This window comes from Gossypium hirsutum, chromosome D01, assembly GCF_007990345.1.
Source record: "Gossypium hirsutum isolate 1008001.06 chromosome D01, Gossypium_hirsutum_v2.1, whole genome shotgun sequence".
Lineage (NCBI taxonomy): Eukaryota > Viridiplantae > Streptophyta > Magnoliopsida > Malvales > Malvaceae > Gossypium > Gossypium hirsutum.
The window spans coordinates 19,641,157-19,660,267 of record NC_053437.1 but is presented as its reverse complement, the minus strand read 5'-3'; the positions used below and the strand labels follow the sequence as shown (position 1 = coordinate 19,660,267).

General features: G+C 32.4%; 2 protein-coding genes and 1 long non-coding RNA gene across 4 annotated transcripts; 1 reads left to right on the top strand and 2 right to left on the bottom strand.

The window, feature by feature from the left end:
• Positions 1-660: 660 nt before the first annotated feature.
• Positions 661-2,612, bottom strand: LOC121213919 (uncharacterized). Of its 2 annotated transcripts, none has more exons than XR_005909431.1 (3): positions 2,435-2,612; positions 1,212-1,904; positions 661-883 (listed from the first exon to the last, which is right to left on the bottom strand). It is a non-coding gene; the product is annotated as an uncharacterized lncRNA (long non-coding RNA). The 2 variants fall into 2 exon arrangements; XR_005909432.1 differs by having other exon boundaries at positions 661-868.
• A 7,262-nt stretch (positions 2,613-9,874) lies between these two features.
• LOC107921235 (COP9 signalosome complex subunit 4) lies at positions 9,875-13,660 on the top strand. The gene is made up of 14 exons (XM_016851114.2): positions 9,875-10,120; positions 10,213-10,364; positions 10,643-10,746; positions 10,860-10,920; positions 11,294-11,386; positions 11,476-11,576; positions 11,826-11,934; positions 12,028-12,072; positions 12,156-12,224; positions 12,315-12,406; positions 12,488-12,530; positions 13,061-13,120; positions 13,204-13,263; positions 13,352-13,660. Exons 1-14 carry the CDS (start codon positions 9,991-9,993, stop codon positions 13,424-13,426), a joined length of 1,194 nt encoding a protein of 397 aa, XP_016706603.2. The 5' UTR covers positions 9,875-9,990; the 3' UTR covers positions 13,427-13,660.
• Positions 13,661-14,113: 453 nt separating this feature from the next.
• Positions 14,114-17,883, bottom strand: LOC107921068 (DNA ligase 1). The gene is made up of 11 exons (XM_016850920.2): positions 17,308-17,883; positions 17,141-17,195; positions 16,949-17,048; positions 16,614-16,830; positions 16,342-16,395; positions 16,123-16,262; positions 15,229-15,805; positions 14,993-15,107; positions 14,852-14,901; positions 14,604-14,744; positions 14,114-14,474 (listed from the first exon to the last, which is right to left on the bottom strand). Exons 1-11 carry the CDS (start codon positions 17,809-17,811, stop codon positions 14,199-14,201), a joined length of 2,229 nt encoding a protein of 742 aa, XP_016706409.2. The 5' UTR covers positions 17,812-17,883; the 3' UTR covers positions 14,114-14,198.
• Positions 17,884-19,111: the final 1,228 nt, after the last annotated feature.

Here is a 19,111-nt window from a genome sequence, read left to right as displayed (position 1 = left end):
ACTAAATTTATCGAGACACCTTAACTGTAAGGATTCTTTATTGTAGATAATCTTTTGTCTTATTTTGTGTTTAAAATTCTTTTTGAAAAAAATGAAAAAAATCAATAAATACTCTATTGATTGTTTAGATTATGAGTAAAGTTTTAGAATTACAGCCAGTCGATACCCAGAGTCAAGTGCTTGGGTTTTCATCTATCTTCGCATCAAAAGATTGATTGACGTTCTAACCTATTCACTTACTCCACTAATCTTGATAATTATGAGAAGAGCTAGTAGTCATCTAATGTGACACTCCAAACCCGATTGGAACAAGCCGACCCGAACCCAAAGCGACACATTAGTCACCGAAGTGACTCTCTCCAGCACAAAATCACCTAAAACACACCCCAACCTTATAACACCTCAATTCTAACTAATAACTATCTAATCTAATTACAACTAATAAACAACATGTGTATAATAATTTAAAAATTCAAAATCATGCTTAACAAACAACAATTAAAACATACAATGGACTTGCCTTAGTCACAAAGCTATCCACTCCTTGACAAACTACAATTAAAATGTACTAGTGAAAATTTCATGCTTCAATCACCATGTTATCACTTAGCAACATACAATACTACACTCAACATTTAACCATAAAACCAAACATAAAAAAAAACAAATATAACATCTCAAAATTAATGTCCAAATGTAAGCCTCAAACATCCATTACAAGTGTATCAAATTAGCCCAATTGAGTGCCATATTGGCCTCTAATGTATCTATAGAAAAGTCCTTAATCTATACTTCCAAGTAGCCTTAAACTTGGACCAGCCTTGCCCTTGCTCCTCGAATCTCCAAAGCTGGAAAAACTCTGACAAAGCTGTGAGGATGTGAGCTGAAAAAGCTCAGTGAATGACAATAAATTCATTAAGTAAATCACACCAAAGACATACTTAAACCAAGACAAATCATGTATCAAATTTTAGGTATATGATCCATAGTTTCAATTATATTTTCATGCTTAATTATGGCATTCAATTGACTGAAATTTCCAACAGCAATACAACATCATAACATCATAATTCCACATGTTATTCCATGAGTAAAAATCACATTTATTATGGAATATAAAAACATAATATATTTAACAAACACACACTTATATTGGCAAATAAAATCCATGACAAAATATAAATAAGTGATCATACATTGGATAAACGAACCTCTAATCTCTCAAATATCGAATGTAATACTCCAGTTTAATGGGGCGTAGCCACATACTCCTTTATGTCGCCTCGAAATCACCAATGATTGACTGGAGAAAAAAAACTCAACACTCCCTTATTCACTCCAGCAAAGTCAATACTCCTAGAGCTATATGCTCACAAATAACACATGTAGTGGTGAGTACTCATTAATCCCATGGCATGCCATCTATATCCAATGGATCCACCATGTAATGTTGCCAATATAACCAAACACACCGGGCATAAACACTGATATTTAAGCACTTAATTCATTATATAAAAAGTTAATTTAAAGCATGTCACTTAGCAATTTTAACATCAACATGGATAAGCTCAATAAGTGCTTTAATATACAGTAATCCGTGCTCTAATTATTAATCAATACAATTCAAATCAACCATATCAAACACTCTATTCGTAGTTTCCATAAATCATTTACAAATATGCTTTCATAAAATTAAAATCAATTTTGAAATCTAAACCATGTGAGATACAATTGAATCACTATAAACATAATTCCAAACCTCAATTCAGAATGTAAATAGGCATGTTTACCAATTGCCTTTAAAAACCACTCACATTCACACTTTGCTTCTCAAGCCAAAGTGTATCAAGTAGCTATGTTTGGACCTCAATTCTGATTAGCAGTGGCCCTTCCTCGATGTGGATCTTAAATATAGGTAAAATAAATGTTACAAGCTATCATTAACAATAAGAAAATCAAAAAATCATGAACTACATAGATCTAAAACGCCTCTCCAATATACCTTACAGAAAACCCACGATCTAGTTGAAACACAAATTTCAGCCCCAAAATGACCTTCTCTACACCAAAAACCATTTCTAAACATCATTCCTAATCTATTAACATAAAACCTAAGTATCAATTTCATCAAACAAACCGTTTCATAATTTTCCAGAAAATCAACTTATATTTTTAGTTAAAAAAAAGGGATTTGTCAAAATTGATCAACCAAACGAGTTAGATCTTTTGTTTTTTGATAAAAACCTCTTAATAAACATGATTTGATCTTAAATATCCATTTAAACTTAGATTCCAACTCAAAACCATGAATTCACCATTGATGAATCTCATGTTCAAAACTAAGAGATCAAGATTTGAAAAACCATTTTAATCAATTCAAATCGAAAATAATGATTAAAACAACCTTAGAATGAATTTAGAGTTGAGAAAATACCTTCAATCAATCTAGAATCACCAATATTGAAGATTGGATCAAGATCTTTGAAGAACTCGGATGAGTTTTTTCTCAACTTTGAAAATTTTTTCTGAAGAATTTTGAAAGAATAAAAGATGAGATCTAATCCTTGATATGTGGACTTCGAAAAAGAAAAAGAAAAACGAGATAAAATGCTTAGAATTTGGGTGAGAATTGTGTGTGAAGTGAGGAGGCTACAGTGTTTTTGAATGGAAAAACCCCCACCTGATTTCCAAAATTTGGGGAAATTGCCATCAGGCCACTCCTACAATTCCCTTGTTTTACTAAATAATCCTTTCCCTCCAAAATTTCGAAAATATGGGTAATTTGTCATAAAACCACTCAAATATTTTCCTTGTTTTGCAAAATGGTCCTATGTAATTAGTATTTTAAATTCTCTCAATTAAACCCCATTTTAATTTATTTTTCAATTCTAATTTGACCCAAAATATTTATTTCACCCAAAAATTATTTAAAACTATAAAATTAATTTTTCTAAAAAATATTTTTATTTTCTAGAATATTATTTCCCGTTTTTAAATGAAATTAAGCTAACTAAATAATAATAATAAATTTACTAATAAACCCGATTAACTCCTAATTTTCACTCGAAACTCGGTAAACTTACCCGAAACTACCAGACCTATTTTTAGGGCCTTACATATAGAGATGTGAGGAATTGAGTAACCAGAATGGGGCACTTAAGTTGTCATCCTTTTTCGTGTAAAAAGATTTAGTGACATGCTTTTCAATTCTAAAAAAAATGAACACAAGAAAATGGGACGGAAGGTCGTTTATGGTTTTGAATTGGTTAATTTTGGTGTCTTTACAATTTTATTGTGTATATGTTGGTGTTATGGAGCCCAATTATGAAATATTATGATAACCAATTCAAGGCTTTTACAATTTACTATGAATTGATGCTATGGAGCCTAATTATGAAATATTTTGATAATTTGTGCATTTAATTGAATTGTGAATTGATGTGTCTTCTTAGAAGAAGTGGATGTGGGGTTGAAATTTTAACAGTGCCTAATTGCTTGATTGAATTGATTTGAATGATTGTAGTATGCTTAAAAGATGAATGCATGAAAACTTAAGGATTTGATACTATGCTTAATTAACATAATTTTGTTATCCATTTCAATTATTTTTGGACATGAATTCTATTGGTTTTGACATATTATTAGTAAATTTCTACGTAGGTATAATAATGTCCTGTTCATTGGAAAACAAGTCAAATTGTGTACTAAAATGAAGATTTTGCATCGGGGTTGGAGTGGAGCACAAGCTTCTTAAACATTAACACTATTTTAATACTTACTTTTATTATTTTCTATTTTTTAAGAGTTTAATTTGGAATTGAATTTATCTAGGGTTTATTATTATATAGGGAAGCGTAAGGATGAAGTCACGTATAAAACAAGAAAGAAAAGAAAGCTTTTGGCTTGATTTTTGGTTTTGAGCATAGACTTTGAATTTGGTTCAAGGATTTCAGTTTTTGGAGATAATTTTCTTTTTAATTTTCAACTTTAATTTTCTTCTAATTATTTTTATTGTTTGTTGTTTAATTATGAGTAGTTTAATCTTTACTCTAGTTTTAGGCGGATAATTAATTTGGTAATAGAATTGTGAGATTTCAAAATTGTACGCATATTTTTTAATTTGATATTCATTAATTCTTCGGTTTAAGAGATAAATTCAATCGTTTTACAACGTTGTTTTAGCATCAAAATTGAGAAGGGCTTTGTGTTTGGTCCACTAAAGAACAAATTTATAGGACCAATTGAGTGAGTGATTGTATTCGCCAAGGGAATTAACAATCAAGTTTAAATGAATCGCGCAATTGAGGTCATTGATTTAAGCTGGGTCCTTTTAGTTTGCAAAGCTACTGAGGAATGAAATTGTGGAAACTAATTTCAAGGTTATTCATTTAGCAAGGATTAGCAGTAGGGTTGTTCCCAAGTTAATTTTCATACGGAAGGGTTGGTGGTTTGAGGTTATTCCTTGATCAGTATAACTGACTTATGGAAGAGAAAATCTATTGTCTAGTATCTATTTGAAACTGGAGTCAAAATCGTACCTGCAACTGGAGCTTTTGTTATATCAATTTACTTAATTTTATTTTTGTTTGTTTATTTTTATCGCGTTCAATTTATTTCTAGTATTTATTTTTATTTGAATTTTAATTATTTATTTTATATTTAGATTTAATCTCCCTTCTTTACTTTCATAGGTTCACATAATTTCTTGGTCATAGGAAATAATAAAATTGATTAGTCTAGTCAATCCTACTTACTATGCTGCAAATTTAATTTAATTTCAGTTCAAGTGTAGGAATTTATTTTTGGTAAATTTGACAGCCATCACACAATGTAGTGAAAAAGTTATGTAACAAATTTTAAAGAAATTGATATAATATCATTTTACATTTACATATTACATACACAAATAATTATACTTCCAATATAAAAATAAATTGATGTATTCATTTATTTAAATGTATACAACTGAATCAAAATTAAAGTTTTATGTATACATTTGAACAAAATAAAAGTTTAATGTGTATAATTACACAAAATCAAATTTCATGTATCAAATTACCTATTTAATTAAAATTCATATATAATTTTGATATCTATCCCTAATTTTTAATATCCCAACTTCATCATTTCAACCAAAGTCATATTTAATTATTATATCAAAATTACCCTTAACATGGAGCTTGTTCTAAGCAAGCATGGTGCTATCAGGATGAAAGGAAAACTGGACCACTCTTTTACTAACTAATCACTGTCAGTTGGCATGGTCATTACCATATAAACAAATGAAGAATTGCAACGTCAAGCATGATCAGATGTTACTTTTATGTTTTGCAAGAAATTTCTTTATTTTCTTAACTTTCTCCTCATGCATATCTCACTTGTGAGTTTATGGACCAAGTAAAATACAGCACAGTTCACACAAAAAAAGGGAGCAAAGAGAGTTGATAATCCTTGGCAACCTCATGCTCTCTCCTACTCCATCTCTGCCATCATTGGCAGGTCACATCCACTCCTCCATCTCTGCCAGGTGTTTAATTTTAACTACGTAAAAAAACAAGGAAGAAGATGAGAAAAAAGAGAGGAGAGAGAATGGAAAGAAAAAATAATGAAAAAGTAAGAAAAAAAATTAAAGAATAAGGAAAGGAAAAAATAAAATGGATTTAACAATGAAATAGTGGATTTAATAGCGGGTGCCAAATTGATGAATTTGATTAATCGCAATGATTAAATTAACAAAAAGAATTTTGGAATGACCAAAATAGGAATTAATATGATTAATGGGATAGTTTATCTATACGAATTTTTTAATTTATTATTTTAAATTTAATTGGGTATATTCAGCTACTTGCAAATTCATACTTGATTCACTCAATCTTTTTTTTAGATTTTTATTGTTTAAAGTCTCAATCCATATGTGTATTCATGAGTCATGATAAAATTACTATCAAATTCACTTTTTAAAAGGTACAAGATGTCGTAAGGCATTTCTTATCTAACACTTGTCCAAATAAATACCTTTTTATGTCTTTTTATTTTTCTAAGATTATATAACAATTGCCAAATTTCAATTTTGTTATTTATACTATGCTTAAATTTGAAATTAAATCTCTCTACTCTAATTTTTGACATAATTTGGTACCTTAATTTTTATAATGTTATTAGTTAGTCTAAACATTTTATTTAAATTCACTATTAAATGTTTTTGGGAATTTTTAAGAATTGTTAAAACCATTAAAATTTACTATTAAATTTAGGTCCATTATAATTTTATTTTTTTGTTACATAGATACTAAGTAAAAAAAAAATTCCAATGACACTCTAGAAAATTTAACCAAAAAAATTAATGATGTTAATAACCGAATCCAAAAAAACAAATGATTAAATTCTTAAAAATAAGAGTACAGTAATTATATTTTATATGCACTAAGACCATAGAGATTTGAATAGTGTTTTGACCTTCAATTTTTTTTTGTCTAAAATATAACTAATTCAATGTGAATTGTGTTATGAATATATTATTGCCTATGAAATTAAAAAGGATAAATTATACCAACTATTCCTAAATTTTGTTTAAAATTATATTTTGGTCACAAACTTTCAAAAGTCATATAATAGTCATTAACGTTATCAAATTATTATGTTTTTGTCACTCAATTGTTAACTTTTGCTCAAAAAGTAACATTGCATCTTAATTCAAAGGGTTAATAGCTATTTGGCCCCTGACCTATAGTTAAAACCATTTAGATATATTTTTTAATTTTTTTAACAATAATTGTAAAAAAATCAAAAATCTTAAAAAATAATTAATTATATAAAAATAATTACAGCAAGGAAAAACTAAGAATTTTGTAGCTAATTTTTCCACTTCTAATCTCATAAAAAATCATAGTCTTTAAATTTTCACAAAAAAAAAACATTAAATATCCATTCACTTTTATCCTACTCATTTTTTTATTTACTTTGTTGTTTTACGCTCTCTTCATTTTCATCTTTCCTTACTTTTTTTTTCTCTTTTTTCATGTAGATCGGCGTCGGCTCCACTCTTCCCAAATCATTAAAAATAATATATATATGTTTTATTTATAGCTGAAGTAAAACCTTGACTTGAAATTTGAGAGAAGAAATTGTGGGTTTTGAGAAGAAGAAGAAGAAGAGCTCAATTTAAAAAATCCAAAGTTTTAAAACTGGAAGTTACTCAAAAACTTAATCAATCTAGTTGTTGAGTATGACTCCTATTTCAATCAAATTTGAGAAATAATTTTCTAGTTAAACTCTATTTATTTGTTTCAATTAAACTCTGATTAGTCTAGATTATTTTATTATTATTTGACCTATGAATCTAGCCTATAAATAGACTCTTTTACAACCTTAGAAAATACACCCATTAGAGATTAGAACTCATAACACTTTTGGAGAATTTTGTATTTATGTTTTGAGGTTTCTTTGTTTTTCGGGTTTCAAGGTTTAGTTTTTGTCTTCATCTTTGTACTATTTATTCTTTTGCCATTATAGTAAAATTATTTTTACCCGTGATTTTTTTATCCTCTTTGGAAGGGTTTTTTCACGTTAAATTTTTGTGTTCAATTTCTCAATTTCTCAATTTCTCAATTTCTTCCGCTATTTTTACTTGTTTGTTGCTTAATCGGGTCGACCCCCAACAAGTGGTATCAGAGCTAGTTCAATTTTAGTATATCAACCCGTTCAGATATGACAGCAACAAGGTTTGAAATTGAGAAGGTCGACGGTGTCACAAATTTCAATCTGTGATAAGTTCGGATGATGGCAATTCTAGTTCAAACCAGCCTGAAAAAGGTTATTACAGGGAAAAAGCTTGAGAATCTAAATCAAATAGAATGAGAAGAACTTGATGAAAAGGCCTTGTTTGTAATCCAGTTGTGCCTTGCGAATACGGTATTGTAAGAGGTATTGATGGAAAAAACTTCATCCGTCTTGTGGAAAAGGTTAGAAACTCTTTATGCGACTAAGTCTCTAGCTAACAATTTAGTGTTGAAACAATGTCTATTTATGTTTCGCAAGAACGAATGTGAGGTTCTTAGATATCACATCAATCAATTCATTACTCTTTTAAATGATTTAAAAAATGTTGAGGATCAGATTAACGATGGAGATCAGGCTATGCTATTATTGTGCTCTTTAACCCCTTCATACAAGTCTTTCAGGGAGACCCTGATTTATGGCAGAGACATACTCTCGTTCGAAGATGTGAAGGGTAATTTGTTGAATAGAGCCAAACTCGACAATGAGTTTGGTTCGGATAGTAAGGCAGATAGGCAAGCTTCCATTTTGGTAGCATCAAAGAAGCGAGACAAAAGGTGTTACTATTGTAAAAAGTTAGATCACGTCAAAACATACTATTATAAACTGCGAACTAAAAGAGCTACTGAAAGTAATGAGGAAAATGTAGCTAGTGCTAATTTAGCCGATGAAAGCGATGATGATTTCTTATCAGTGTCAACGAGCGATAACTCCAAGCTTACGTCCAAAACTCACCCATTATATTGTTGAGTACGACTCCTATTTCAGTCAAATTTGAGAAATAATCTTCAAATTAAACTATATTTATTTGTTTCAATCAAACTCTGATTAGTCTAGATTATTTTATTATTATTTAACCTATGAATTTAGCCTATAAATACAATCTTTTCTAGCATTGGAAAATACACCCATTAAAGGTTAGAACTCGTAACACTTTTAGAGAATTTTGTGTTTACATTTTGAGGGTTCTTTATTTTTCGGGTTTCGAGGTTTAGTTTTTATCTTCATCTTTGTGTTATTTATTCTTTTGCGATTATAGTAAAATTATTTTTACCTATAGTTTTTTTATCCTCTTTGGAGGGGTTTTTTCACGTTAAATTCGTGTGTTCAATTTCTCAATTTCTTCTGCTATTTTTACTTTTTCGGTCCTTAATCGGGTCGATCCCCAACACTAGTAACTGGAGTTACAAAAAATAAATGGTGAGTTTAGAAAAGTAGAGTAGGTACTTTGTATTATAATTGAAAGGAAAGAAAATCTTAAATTTCAAAAATTGGAGCTTATCAAAGAACCCAAACAATATGATAAAACATTTTACCCTTCTCTCTTGCCCTGTTTTTTCTTAATTTTTTTCTCCTTTTTTTCACAATTATCGAAGAAATCTTGCAAATAAATCGTCAATGATATAAGTTTTTACAATTCTAAAAAATGAAAGCAATGTTACAAGTCTAGATTTTGTTTCTTGAAAACTTGAGAAGCAACAATCGATCTAATAGTGGAATACGAATCTTGCATTGAGATGTATTTTGCTAGGGCTTTTAAAGCTTTGATAAAAATAGCAGAAGTAAGTTATTAATGTTTGAAAGTTATTAGCCTAGAAATTGAAGGTGTGGAATACGGAATTTTCAAACTAACTTACTTGCTAGGACATTACTAACAAAACAAATTTGAAAAGCAATTTCTAGGTAAAACAACATGAAGTTGATAATGTGTTTGAAGGTGTGGCAAAAAACAAATGGAATTTAGTTTGAAAATTTTAAGATTTTTTTTATATGATAAAAATTTTCGAGAAATGTTAGTTTAAAATTTGTTTAGTTTTAATTTTAAGAATTTTTTAAATTTATACATATTTAAATATTTTTATTTTTTAAGAATTATGTTTTTTTAATTATTTTTATAGATTTTTTAATATTTTTTAAACTATAGCTCAAGGTGGCAACATTTTTTTAACGTAAGTTATTAGCCGAGGGATAAAAATGTAGCAATTTGATAACATTTGAAAGTTGAGTGAAAAAAATATAATTTTAAATAAAATTTGGGGAGAGTTGGTGCAGTTTACCCAATTAAAAACCTCAGAGACTCGGTTGCAGAAACCATAAATCAAAATAAAACCGCCATAAACAGCAAAGCATCGGTTTTGTTAAATCTCTCTGTTCTCAGAAAAACTAAAAAGAAAAGAAAAGAATTTAGGGCTTAGGGTTTCGAATTTTTAGACAATGGAGAGTGCATTAGCAAACGCCTTGGCGATCGTAGACCAGAGGCAAAAAATGGAGCAATACAAACACATTTTATCAACTGTTTTCTCGTCTAACGACATAGTTCAAGCCAAGAAATTCATTGATCATAGTAATTACCTTACTCTTGCTTGATTTATTTGGTTATTTAGGGCCTTTTTTTTAGTTTTAGTGATTTTAATTGGCGATTAATGTTTGCTTCAGTGTTATCGGACGATGTCCCGCTGATGGTTTCGAGGCAGCTTTTACAAACTTTCGCACATGAATTAGGGAGACTGAAGCCAGATGCTCAAAAGGAAATTTCCCATTATACACTTGATCAGATTCAGCCTCGTGTCGTTTCATTCGAAGAACAGGTTCGTTTTACATTTGATTGCTACCTCCTTACTGGAAGCTATAGGGACATTATTGAATTTGGAAGTACTCTTGTACCTTTAGATACCACATTGTTCAATCTTTTCCGTGGTTGAGAACTCTCTTGAATGCATCAATTACAGCTCTCCCAAATTGTATTCATTTATTATTTTACCTTAAAATTGCTTGCATTTTGTTTGCAAAAGGGTATTTGTGTCTGTGTTTATGCCTCATGTTTACTTTCTAAGAAAAGCGTGTTTATTTTGTATGAGTTGTACAGGTATTGTTTATTAGAGAGAAACTTGCTGAGTTGTATGAATCTGAGCAGCAGTGGTCAAAAGCAGCGCAGATACTAAGTGGGATTGATTTAGATTCTGGAATGAGGTCTGAGAGTAAGATTCTATTTAATTTTTCGATGATGGCTACACACACGCATACACATGTATGTATTCTTTTGGTCCTATTGATGATGCTTATATGTTTGTGATCTGGCTCAGGGTTATTGATGACACATTCAGATTGTCAAAATGTGTCCAAATTGCTCGTCTATATCTTGAGGTATTGAATTTCTTTTTGGAATTGCTTTTTCTTGAATGCTAGCATGATTTTTGACGCATTTCCGGGAATCACCAGGATGATAAGTGAACACTTGCTTCCCCACTAGAGGGAAGGGAAGGAAAGCGTTCCAAGGATAAAGTAGCTCTAAACTCATCGATATGAAATCATCGTCTCTATTTTTTTTACTAACCCAACCTAAACCAATCATTCTCATATCTATTAAGGAAAGGTTTGAACAGGCTCATGCTCATACGTATGGTAGACAGTCTGGACAAGTTAGAATGTCAAGGATTAATGTGGTTATTTATTCCATTGCTGACACTTGAAATTAGTTTTGAGCTCTGACTGAAACTATTGCTTGAGTATTTTATAGGATGATGATGCTGTTAATGCAGAAGCTTTTATTAATAAAGCTTCATTCTTGATTAGCAACAGTCAGCATGAAGTATTGATTTTACAGTACAAGGTTTGGCACAGTTTTTAGGCAATAAATGTAATATTAGAGCTGGAAGTGGGGTCATTTGTTCTTTACTTTATTCTTTTTCTTATTTTCAGGTCTGCTATGCAAGGATTTTGGATATGAAGAGGAAGTTCTTGGAAGCAGCACTGCAGTACTATGACATCTCTCAAATTGAGACGCGGCAAATAGGAGATGAGTACGTAATTTTAGTATCTCTTCTTTATTAATCTAAAAGTTCTGCTTGTGTTTCCATTTAGGAAGCAGTTATTAGTTGACATATACAGAAGTACATTGATTCTAGACATCGTGTTTACATTAAAAATGATCATGCTTTGCATAGCACGTACAATTATCAGTTAGCTTTTATCTCATTTCTCCTTTTCTGAATTTTGAGATATGTTTGAGGAATTATGATAGAAAATTTATCGGTTTTCCCTTATTACAGGATAATTGATGAGGATGCACTGGAGGAAGCTCTGTCTGCTGCTGTAACATGTACAATTTTAGCAGCTGCTGGTCCTCAACGCTCTCGTGTGCTTGCCACCCTTTACAAAGTAAACACTTCTCATGTGGAATGTAATATGAGAAATTCCTTTTATTGTTTGAAACTGAGTCTAATTATGTTATTGGTTTGGTACACGTTTCAGGATGAACGATGTTCCAAGCTAAAGATATATCCGATATTACAAAAGGTTCTCCATCTCTCGTGCATACCTGCATGCACTAGCCTTGTGTATTGTTGTCTATTTGATGGGGATTTAAATGGAACTGACAGGTTTATTTAGAGAGGATTTTAAGAAAACCTGAAATTGATGCATTCGCTGAAGAACTTAAACCTCATGAGGTTATAAAATGTTCAACTTTCCTGGATGTTGAATTTATAATAAAGTTGAATTCTGTGGTCTTTAGATTTAACCTTTTTGCTTCCCAACAGAAAGCAGTGCTTCCTGACAATTTCACTGTGCTGGACTGTGCCATGATAGAGCATAATCTTCTGAGTGCAAGCAAACTTTACACAAATATAAGGTTAGAATGTAACACTGTCTATTTTCATCTTATCTTCGAAGTTTGTAAATTTTTAACAAAGTTCTGCTGTCTTTGTTGTAGTTTTGATGAGTTGGGTACTTTGCTGGGCATTCCTCCTCATAAGGTATGATTCCTTTGTGACACCTGTTTGGTCCAACTAAGGGTAAAAGTATCATGGAAGCCCCTATATTAAGAGTTGGATTGCATTTTAACCTTTCTACTCAAAAAATAAGCAAACTAATCTCTATACATTAAATTAAAGAGCAAATTGATCTTTTTTGTTAAAAATTTCATCTATTTGTATAGTTAAAAACCAGCGTGGTCTATCGAATAACCAGACAATGACATATGGTATGCAATGTGTACCTCATGCCGAATTTTTATAGTAAAAATTAATGAAATTTTTAATAGAAAGACCAATTTGCTCTTTGATCTAATGTACATAAACTAATTTGTTGATTTTTTTAAGTAAAAGAGATAAGATGCAATCTGACTCTTAATATAGGAGCCTTCATGTTACTTTTACCTCCAACTATGTGACAATAGCAGCTGCCATCATATAACCTACTAGTTTGGCTTGTGGTTTTTGCTCTCTATGAGGACATCCATTTATTGTACTTACAGATAAGATGATTGGCTGATAATTCTTTGCAGGCTGAAAAGATAGCATCAAGAATGATTTATGAGGATAGAATGAGGGGCTCAATAGACCAGGTTTCAATTTCTTGCCACATTAAGTTGTTTAATTCCTGCTTTAATGGATTCAATGATCAATTTGATATTTTGGTATGCATCAGGTGGAAGCGGTTATACATTTTGAAGATGAAACAGAGGAACTGCAACAATGGGATCAACAAGTAATGACCAATGAATATTGAATATCAATTTAATTTTAGCCATTTTTTTTATAAGTTCTCAAACTTATCTTGGTATATGACTTTGCAGGTAGTTGGGGTATGTCAAGCTCTGAATGATATACTAGATAGCATGGCAAAGAAAGGCATGGCAGTACCTGTCTGATCCAGTCAACTATATCAATTACAAATAAACTTAGGAGATGATTGATTCGGTCTTAAGCCATAGCCCATCTGCATAAAAGAAAACCGTCCAAGCCCCTCTGATTTTATCATTTTATGCCAGTTTTTGTCCTTGAGGATCACCTTTATGACATAGATTTTGCCTGTTATTGACGCGAGGGATTTTTTATATAATCAATTAAAGTTCCTATAATCAATAATTTATTCGTTATTTTCATTAGCTTTCTTTTCCTTTTCCTTTAATTTGTTTATTAAGGGTGAGTTTAGATAAGTAGTGCGTTTATCTACGGTTAGTATAAAAATAACGGTGGCAGTGAGATTAAATACTGTAACAATACTGTAATGTAAAATAAAAAATAAATTAAACGCACCGCACCCAATCACCTATTCAAACTCACCCTAAGACAAGTGCCTTGTTGATTAAAGTTGTGATTTTGCCAGATGTGTGCCTATCCTCGAATTTGTTGCATATTACAGTCAACTGAACTCAAGCTTTGCTTATCTGTGTTGTAATCGTAACATCTATCACTATCAAAAGGGAATTCGGTTCCCATTTTCTGAAATAAAGCCACCTTTTTTTTAAACCCTTTTAGAGTATGCTTACGATCTCCTTTTATTTGACATCAGAATAAGAAACCCGGACCACCAACATTTTATCTACAGGGCAGAATTTAGAGAAAAGAAATGCAAATACGTTTTACTTCATAGAACTAGGGTTTGGCATCTGAGATATCAAATGTTGGGTGCTAAATGATCTAAAGAGTCTTTACAGATACATTCGGCCTTTTAGTTCCTATTGATTTCTTTTCCAGCTTGAATGCAGCAAATATGGATTCAGTTTGGCCTACAATACATCTCTTACCAGTGCACTCACTTGTTTGCGCTGAGGAGGAACGCCTTAATATTTCCAATAATTGAGCTCCAGAACTTGTTTCCATCTCATCTTTTCTTGGTTGTGAACTTGATTTGATCTGTGAATTGCTAAACTTGGCTGATGGAGCATTTTTCTTTGGTCGGTTCTCCTTTTGGATCTGCATTCAGATTTCGTAAATAGAAGGCAATTAAACAAAGATACTTCTAGCAATCTAATTTCTGGAAATGAAATGGCAGCTGAATTTAGCTACTATTATAAACAATTGCCAATTCCAAAGCAAGCCTACCACATCGGAAGAACTTTCTGCTATCGAGGTTGTGCTGCTATTGTTGTCTTCACGTTCAAATACAAATGAACGTAAGACGCCTGGTCCATGCTTGGTAGATGATGGAATAGAACAATTTGATCCCCGACCTATAAAAGATGACTGCAAAGTTTACCAAGGACAGTAAAACTTAGTTGCCTCCAATGCCACCTTATTCAAATCAATAAATGCAAACCTACTAAAAATTAAAAGATGGCAAAATAGCTTACCTTTGAGGGCTCATTCCCTTTTTTCCCCATGAATAGCATATTAGAAAAGGCTGCCAAAATCAAGAGCAACGGTAATGACCATCAGGAAATGCTGAAAAGCAAATTTCTTCATTGAGAAAAATTTGTAGAAAATAATCTTACATGATGTTTTGGCCTTTCTTCTGGTTTCAGGCATATTGTTGACCTTCTTAATATAACCAAAGAGTTCTGTGGACCTTGCATCCTTTGTTGGTGGCAAGAGCTCAGCTTGCTGATTCTGTTCCATATCACTTAATTCAGTTCCTATCTCATAATCAGAGCAATGAAGAAATAAAAGATGCATACTTAAAGACCAAAAAGGTTATGCATGCTCAAATTTATAATTGATGGTAACTTACGGCTTTCTCATACAAGCTCTTTTCAACAAGCTTTTTTTCTACTTCCTCGTCATCAGATGATATGTACATGTCGTCCTTATCAGTGAACATTTGTGGTATCATTTCCTTTATCTTTTTTATATGCAAGCGCAAGTTTACTGGACGTGAATCTTCATTTTCAAAGAAATCCTCTTCATCGTCTCCATCCTCTTCATCATCTTCCTCAAATCCTTCATCATCAAGCAGGTCAGTTTCTCTCTGCTTCGGACCCCATTTCCGCAACAACTGTGCTGTTTTAGCAGCATCCTGTTGGTCAAGCAATTTCTGATGGAGTTCCATTCGCCTATCAATATCACTTTGCTTTTCTTCAAATCCAGTTGCTATCATATCCCTAAGTTCTTCTAAATCTTCAGAATCTTCATCCTCTTCATTGTCATCATCTTGGAAGCGAAGTAAGTCATTGTCACTGTCATCCGATTCTTCAGCTTCTTCATCAACAAATGCTTTAACAGGGTCAGCATTAGCTGGAGACAAATCAACAGATTCATGTGGATGAGGATCAATGTTCTCCTTGTCATTGTCCTCTTCGTCAGAGAAACTACAAGAAACGAGGTGATAAACATACATTTTAGATCAAACAGAATTTGTGAAGGGCAATGATTGATTTAATTTTTACAAGGTATAATGAAAATAATCAAAATAAGTTGCCTTCACATATTGCAAATTCATTGCAATTCCAAACTAGTTCCCAAGATAACCCTAAAACTAACTTTTCTTTAAAGAAAACGCTAGGCATGTTCCATTGCTAAACCCCGATAGATTGAGTTCTCGCAAGTACTGTAACGATGCTTATAAGCCCACTCCAAGCAAATGACATCCTTCACAAAAGAAATAATAGAAAGTTCTAAGACTCACATGTCATCAAGAGGAGCAGAGTCAAGCTTTAAGTTCATAGCAAGAAAGGACGGTGCCAAAACTTCTTCTAAAGGGCTATTAGGAGTCTCATCTGCAAGCTCATCTTTGGAGTCACTAGTTTGGGAATCAGAAAATAGATCCTAGAATATACAGAGTCAAGCAGTTAGATTCCTTAAGTATTACTTCTTCAACCAATAAAATGTGAGGGTGAAAAGAAACCTGGGTATCATTTACAGGAGCTCGAAACGCAGGTTTGGGTTCCTCACTAGCAGCCTGTAATGTAAGAAATGATACCATCAGAACAGATACAAGTTTACCTGAACATGATGCAAAAACTCATCTGATCCGACTTTACCAGATTGGTAATAACATGTAAATGAAATATACTACCTTCCCGAAATTTGTTTGCAACCTTAAAATTATAAAATCCATAAAACTTTCAAACATGCAATAACAAAATTCACTGTTAAAATACCATATGAATTACTCACAATCTGTGGTGAAAGATTTTCATGACTTGAGACATTCTCAGCATTCTTTATTTCATCAGAACACGAGGTATCTGAAATCCCATGCTTTACAATTGTTTCCTCACTTTCCATAACAGCCCTATCATTGCCTCTCTCGTCCTCGCCAACATTTTCAGATCCAGTCTCCTCCATATCCTTGCTTGAATTACCATCATGATCATCAATAGCAAAATACGTCCTGGAAAATTTAACAACTTATCATAACCATCTATAAATTGGCAAAGCATGTAAAAATTTATAACAACTTCAAAAGTACCAAATCAACATAGAGGCAAACTAAAAAGTTAAGCACTCACTTTTTTGAAACCTCAAGCTTCCTCCGCCGAATCTTCTCCAAAACTGATGATATGGGCTTTTGAACAATCGGTGCTGGTTTAAATGCCGCATCTCTAGTTTCTAACCAAAGTCGCATATAATTCAAGAGTTAAAGTTGTTACTCATTCAAGTTACAAACCTAAGTTTAAATAAATCACTATTCTCCAAGATACCTCGGAGCAGTCTCTGAGATTCAGCACGAAGCTGGACAAGATGTTCTCTTCTTTCCTGTAAAAATATTAATAACAAACCACGGAAAATCGGACAAAGAACTATAAGAAACAAAGAATTTAAATATTGTGATTTGTACTGTAAAAAATAAGAGAATATTTATTTTTACCTTCGCTGTTCTTCTTTCAGGTAACACGGGCATATCCCCATCGCCGACTCCTTTCGCTCTCTTTTTCTTTTTCGTTTCTTTACTCCTCATTTCATAAGAACTAGGCCGTTTCTCGTCTGGCTTCTGTTCCAAATCCCTAATTTCCATCTTTTTGTTCTGATCTTCACCGGTCCCATCAACTTCCTCGGTCATTGAATCAAAATCCAGCACCCGTTTAGCTACTGAACCCGACCCATTTCCATCAACACCCAACTCATCAAATCCAAAATTCAATTCATTTCCCTCGTCAAAACCATGGAACCCGGAGTCAGACCCAATCCCAGATCCCAATTTCGGCTCCTCAACAACTTGGGCGTCCGGTGAATCCAAATCAAGGGCTTCAAAATGGGATGGATTCTCGGAAACCGTTTTCAGCTTCTTCAATCGTTTAAACTTTCTGTCTTGAATAGGAGAAGATGTGTGGTCGGAAGGGGAAACTAGCTCTAAATCCTCGTCGCTGTCCATGTCTGGAAGGGTAGCGGAGAAGAGGATGTATTGGATTTTGTTTTTGATTGATATAGAAATGCAGAAGAATATTAGGGATCTGCAGATCTATTCTAAAGTAATTGGTGAAATTTTGAAAATTGGCGGTAAAATAGATTAAGGCGGCAAATGCTTTTATTTTTTTGGGGTTTCGTTTGGTCCGTGTAAACCAAATTTGATCCGCTTAAAATCGTTAGTTTTGGGCCTTTTGGCGCCCTGCCGTACAAAAGTGATTCTTTATCTTTTTTCTTCACTCAATTATAAAATATTTTATTTTAGATACTCAAAATAAAAAATTTACAATTTAGACACTCATGTTATATAGTTCATTCATTTTGATCACTCCCGTTAAAAATTCTAACAGAAATTTGGCATAACTTTTTTTCAACACATGGACCAATCATTGGACGCCACAAAGCACAATTTACCATGACATAAGTGTTGCATACCACTTTAAAGGACTAAAATATAATTTTCCCAATACTAATTATCGCCCAAAATAAAATAAAACGATAATTAAATAGTTCAAAAAAAAAAAACTCATAAAACTAAAACCCATATTCTTCTTTAAATGATGGTGAGTTTGTATCTGTCTTCGTGGAGTCGTCCAAATGAGTCCGTTGGGACTTTAAACACGATTCTTTGAAAGGAAAAGTCCATGGCACCATATGGAAGAATCATACAGTGTAAGACCATAACTGGTGGGTTATGGCATCGTATGAAATAAACTAAATGAAGGTTATTACCCAATGGGGTTTTTTGTGTGACCTAGGATGATGAGGGGCAAACCTCACATAATGTGAGTTTAGGCGAATCCTTATCATGACCACATCAGAAAACAAAAGCCTTTGTGGCGATCTAAGAAATTGGAAACCCTTATGGCAAACTAAGAGATAAAAGCCTTCGTGGCAAATCTAGTGAAGGATGCTTTTGTGGTGCACTCTAAGGGATGACCCTCGTGGCAATCTTTTGAAGGAAACGCCTCTATGGCAGACCCTGAAAGAAAGAAATGATTCCTATGACATATTTGGAAGGAATGAAATTCTTGACAAATAAGGAAGGGAACGATATGAAATGTGAATTCTAGACTTAGAGCCTTCACGGTAAAGAATAAGGCAGGTTTCGGAGGAACATCCTCTTTGGAAAATTCCATAAAGAAAGTTTTTGCAGCACACAGAATGGGGTACACCTGTGGCATGTTCTGAAAAAGCTCCCAAGAATAAACTATGAAGGACATTCTTTGTGGTAGACTCTGTACTAAGTGAAAGGCATATTCCATATT

Excerpts from the sequence above, each read along its gene's own strand:
- LOC107921235 (XM_016851114.2), top strand. The coding sequence starts at position 9,991 with ATGGAGAGTGCATTAGCAAACGCCTTGGCGATCGTAGACCAGAGGCAA. Across the intron at positions 10,365-10,642 it reads TCGTTTCATTCGAAGAACAG|GTATTGTTTATTAGAGAGAA; the intron begins GTTCGTTTTACA and ends TGAGTTGTACAG. Across the intron at positions 12,225-12,314 it reads AAGAACTTAAACCTCATGAG|AAAGCAGTGCTTCCTGACAA; the intron begins GTTATAAAATGT and ends GCTTCCCAACAG.
- LOC107921068 (XM_016850920.2), bottom strand. The coding sequence starts at position 17,811 with ATGGACAGCGACGAGGATTTAGAGCTAGTTTCCCCTTCCGACCACACA. Across the intron at positions 15,806-16,122 it reads TCTGCTCCTCTTGATGACAT|TTTCTCTGACGAAGAGGACA; the intron begins GTGAGTCTTAGA and ends CGTTTCTTGTAG. Across the intron at positions 14,902-14,992 it reads AAGAAAGGCCAAAACATCAT|CCTTTTCTAATATGCTATTC; the intron begins GTAAGATTATTT and ends TGATTTTGGCAG.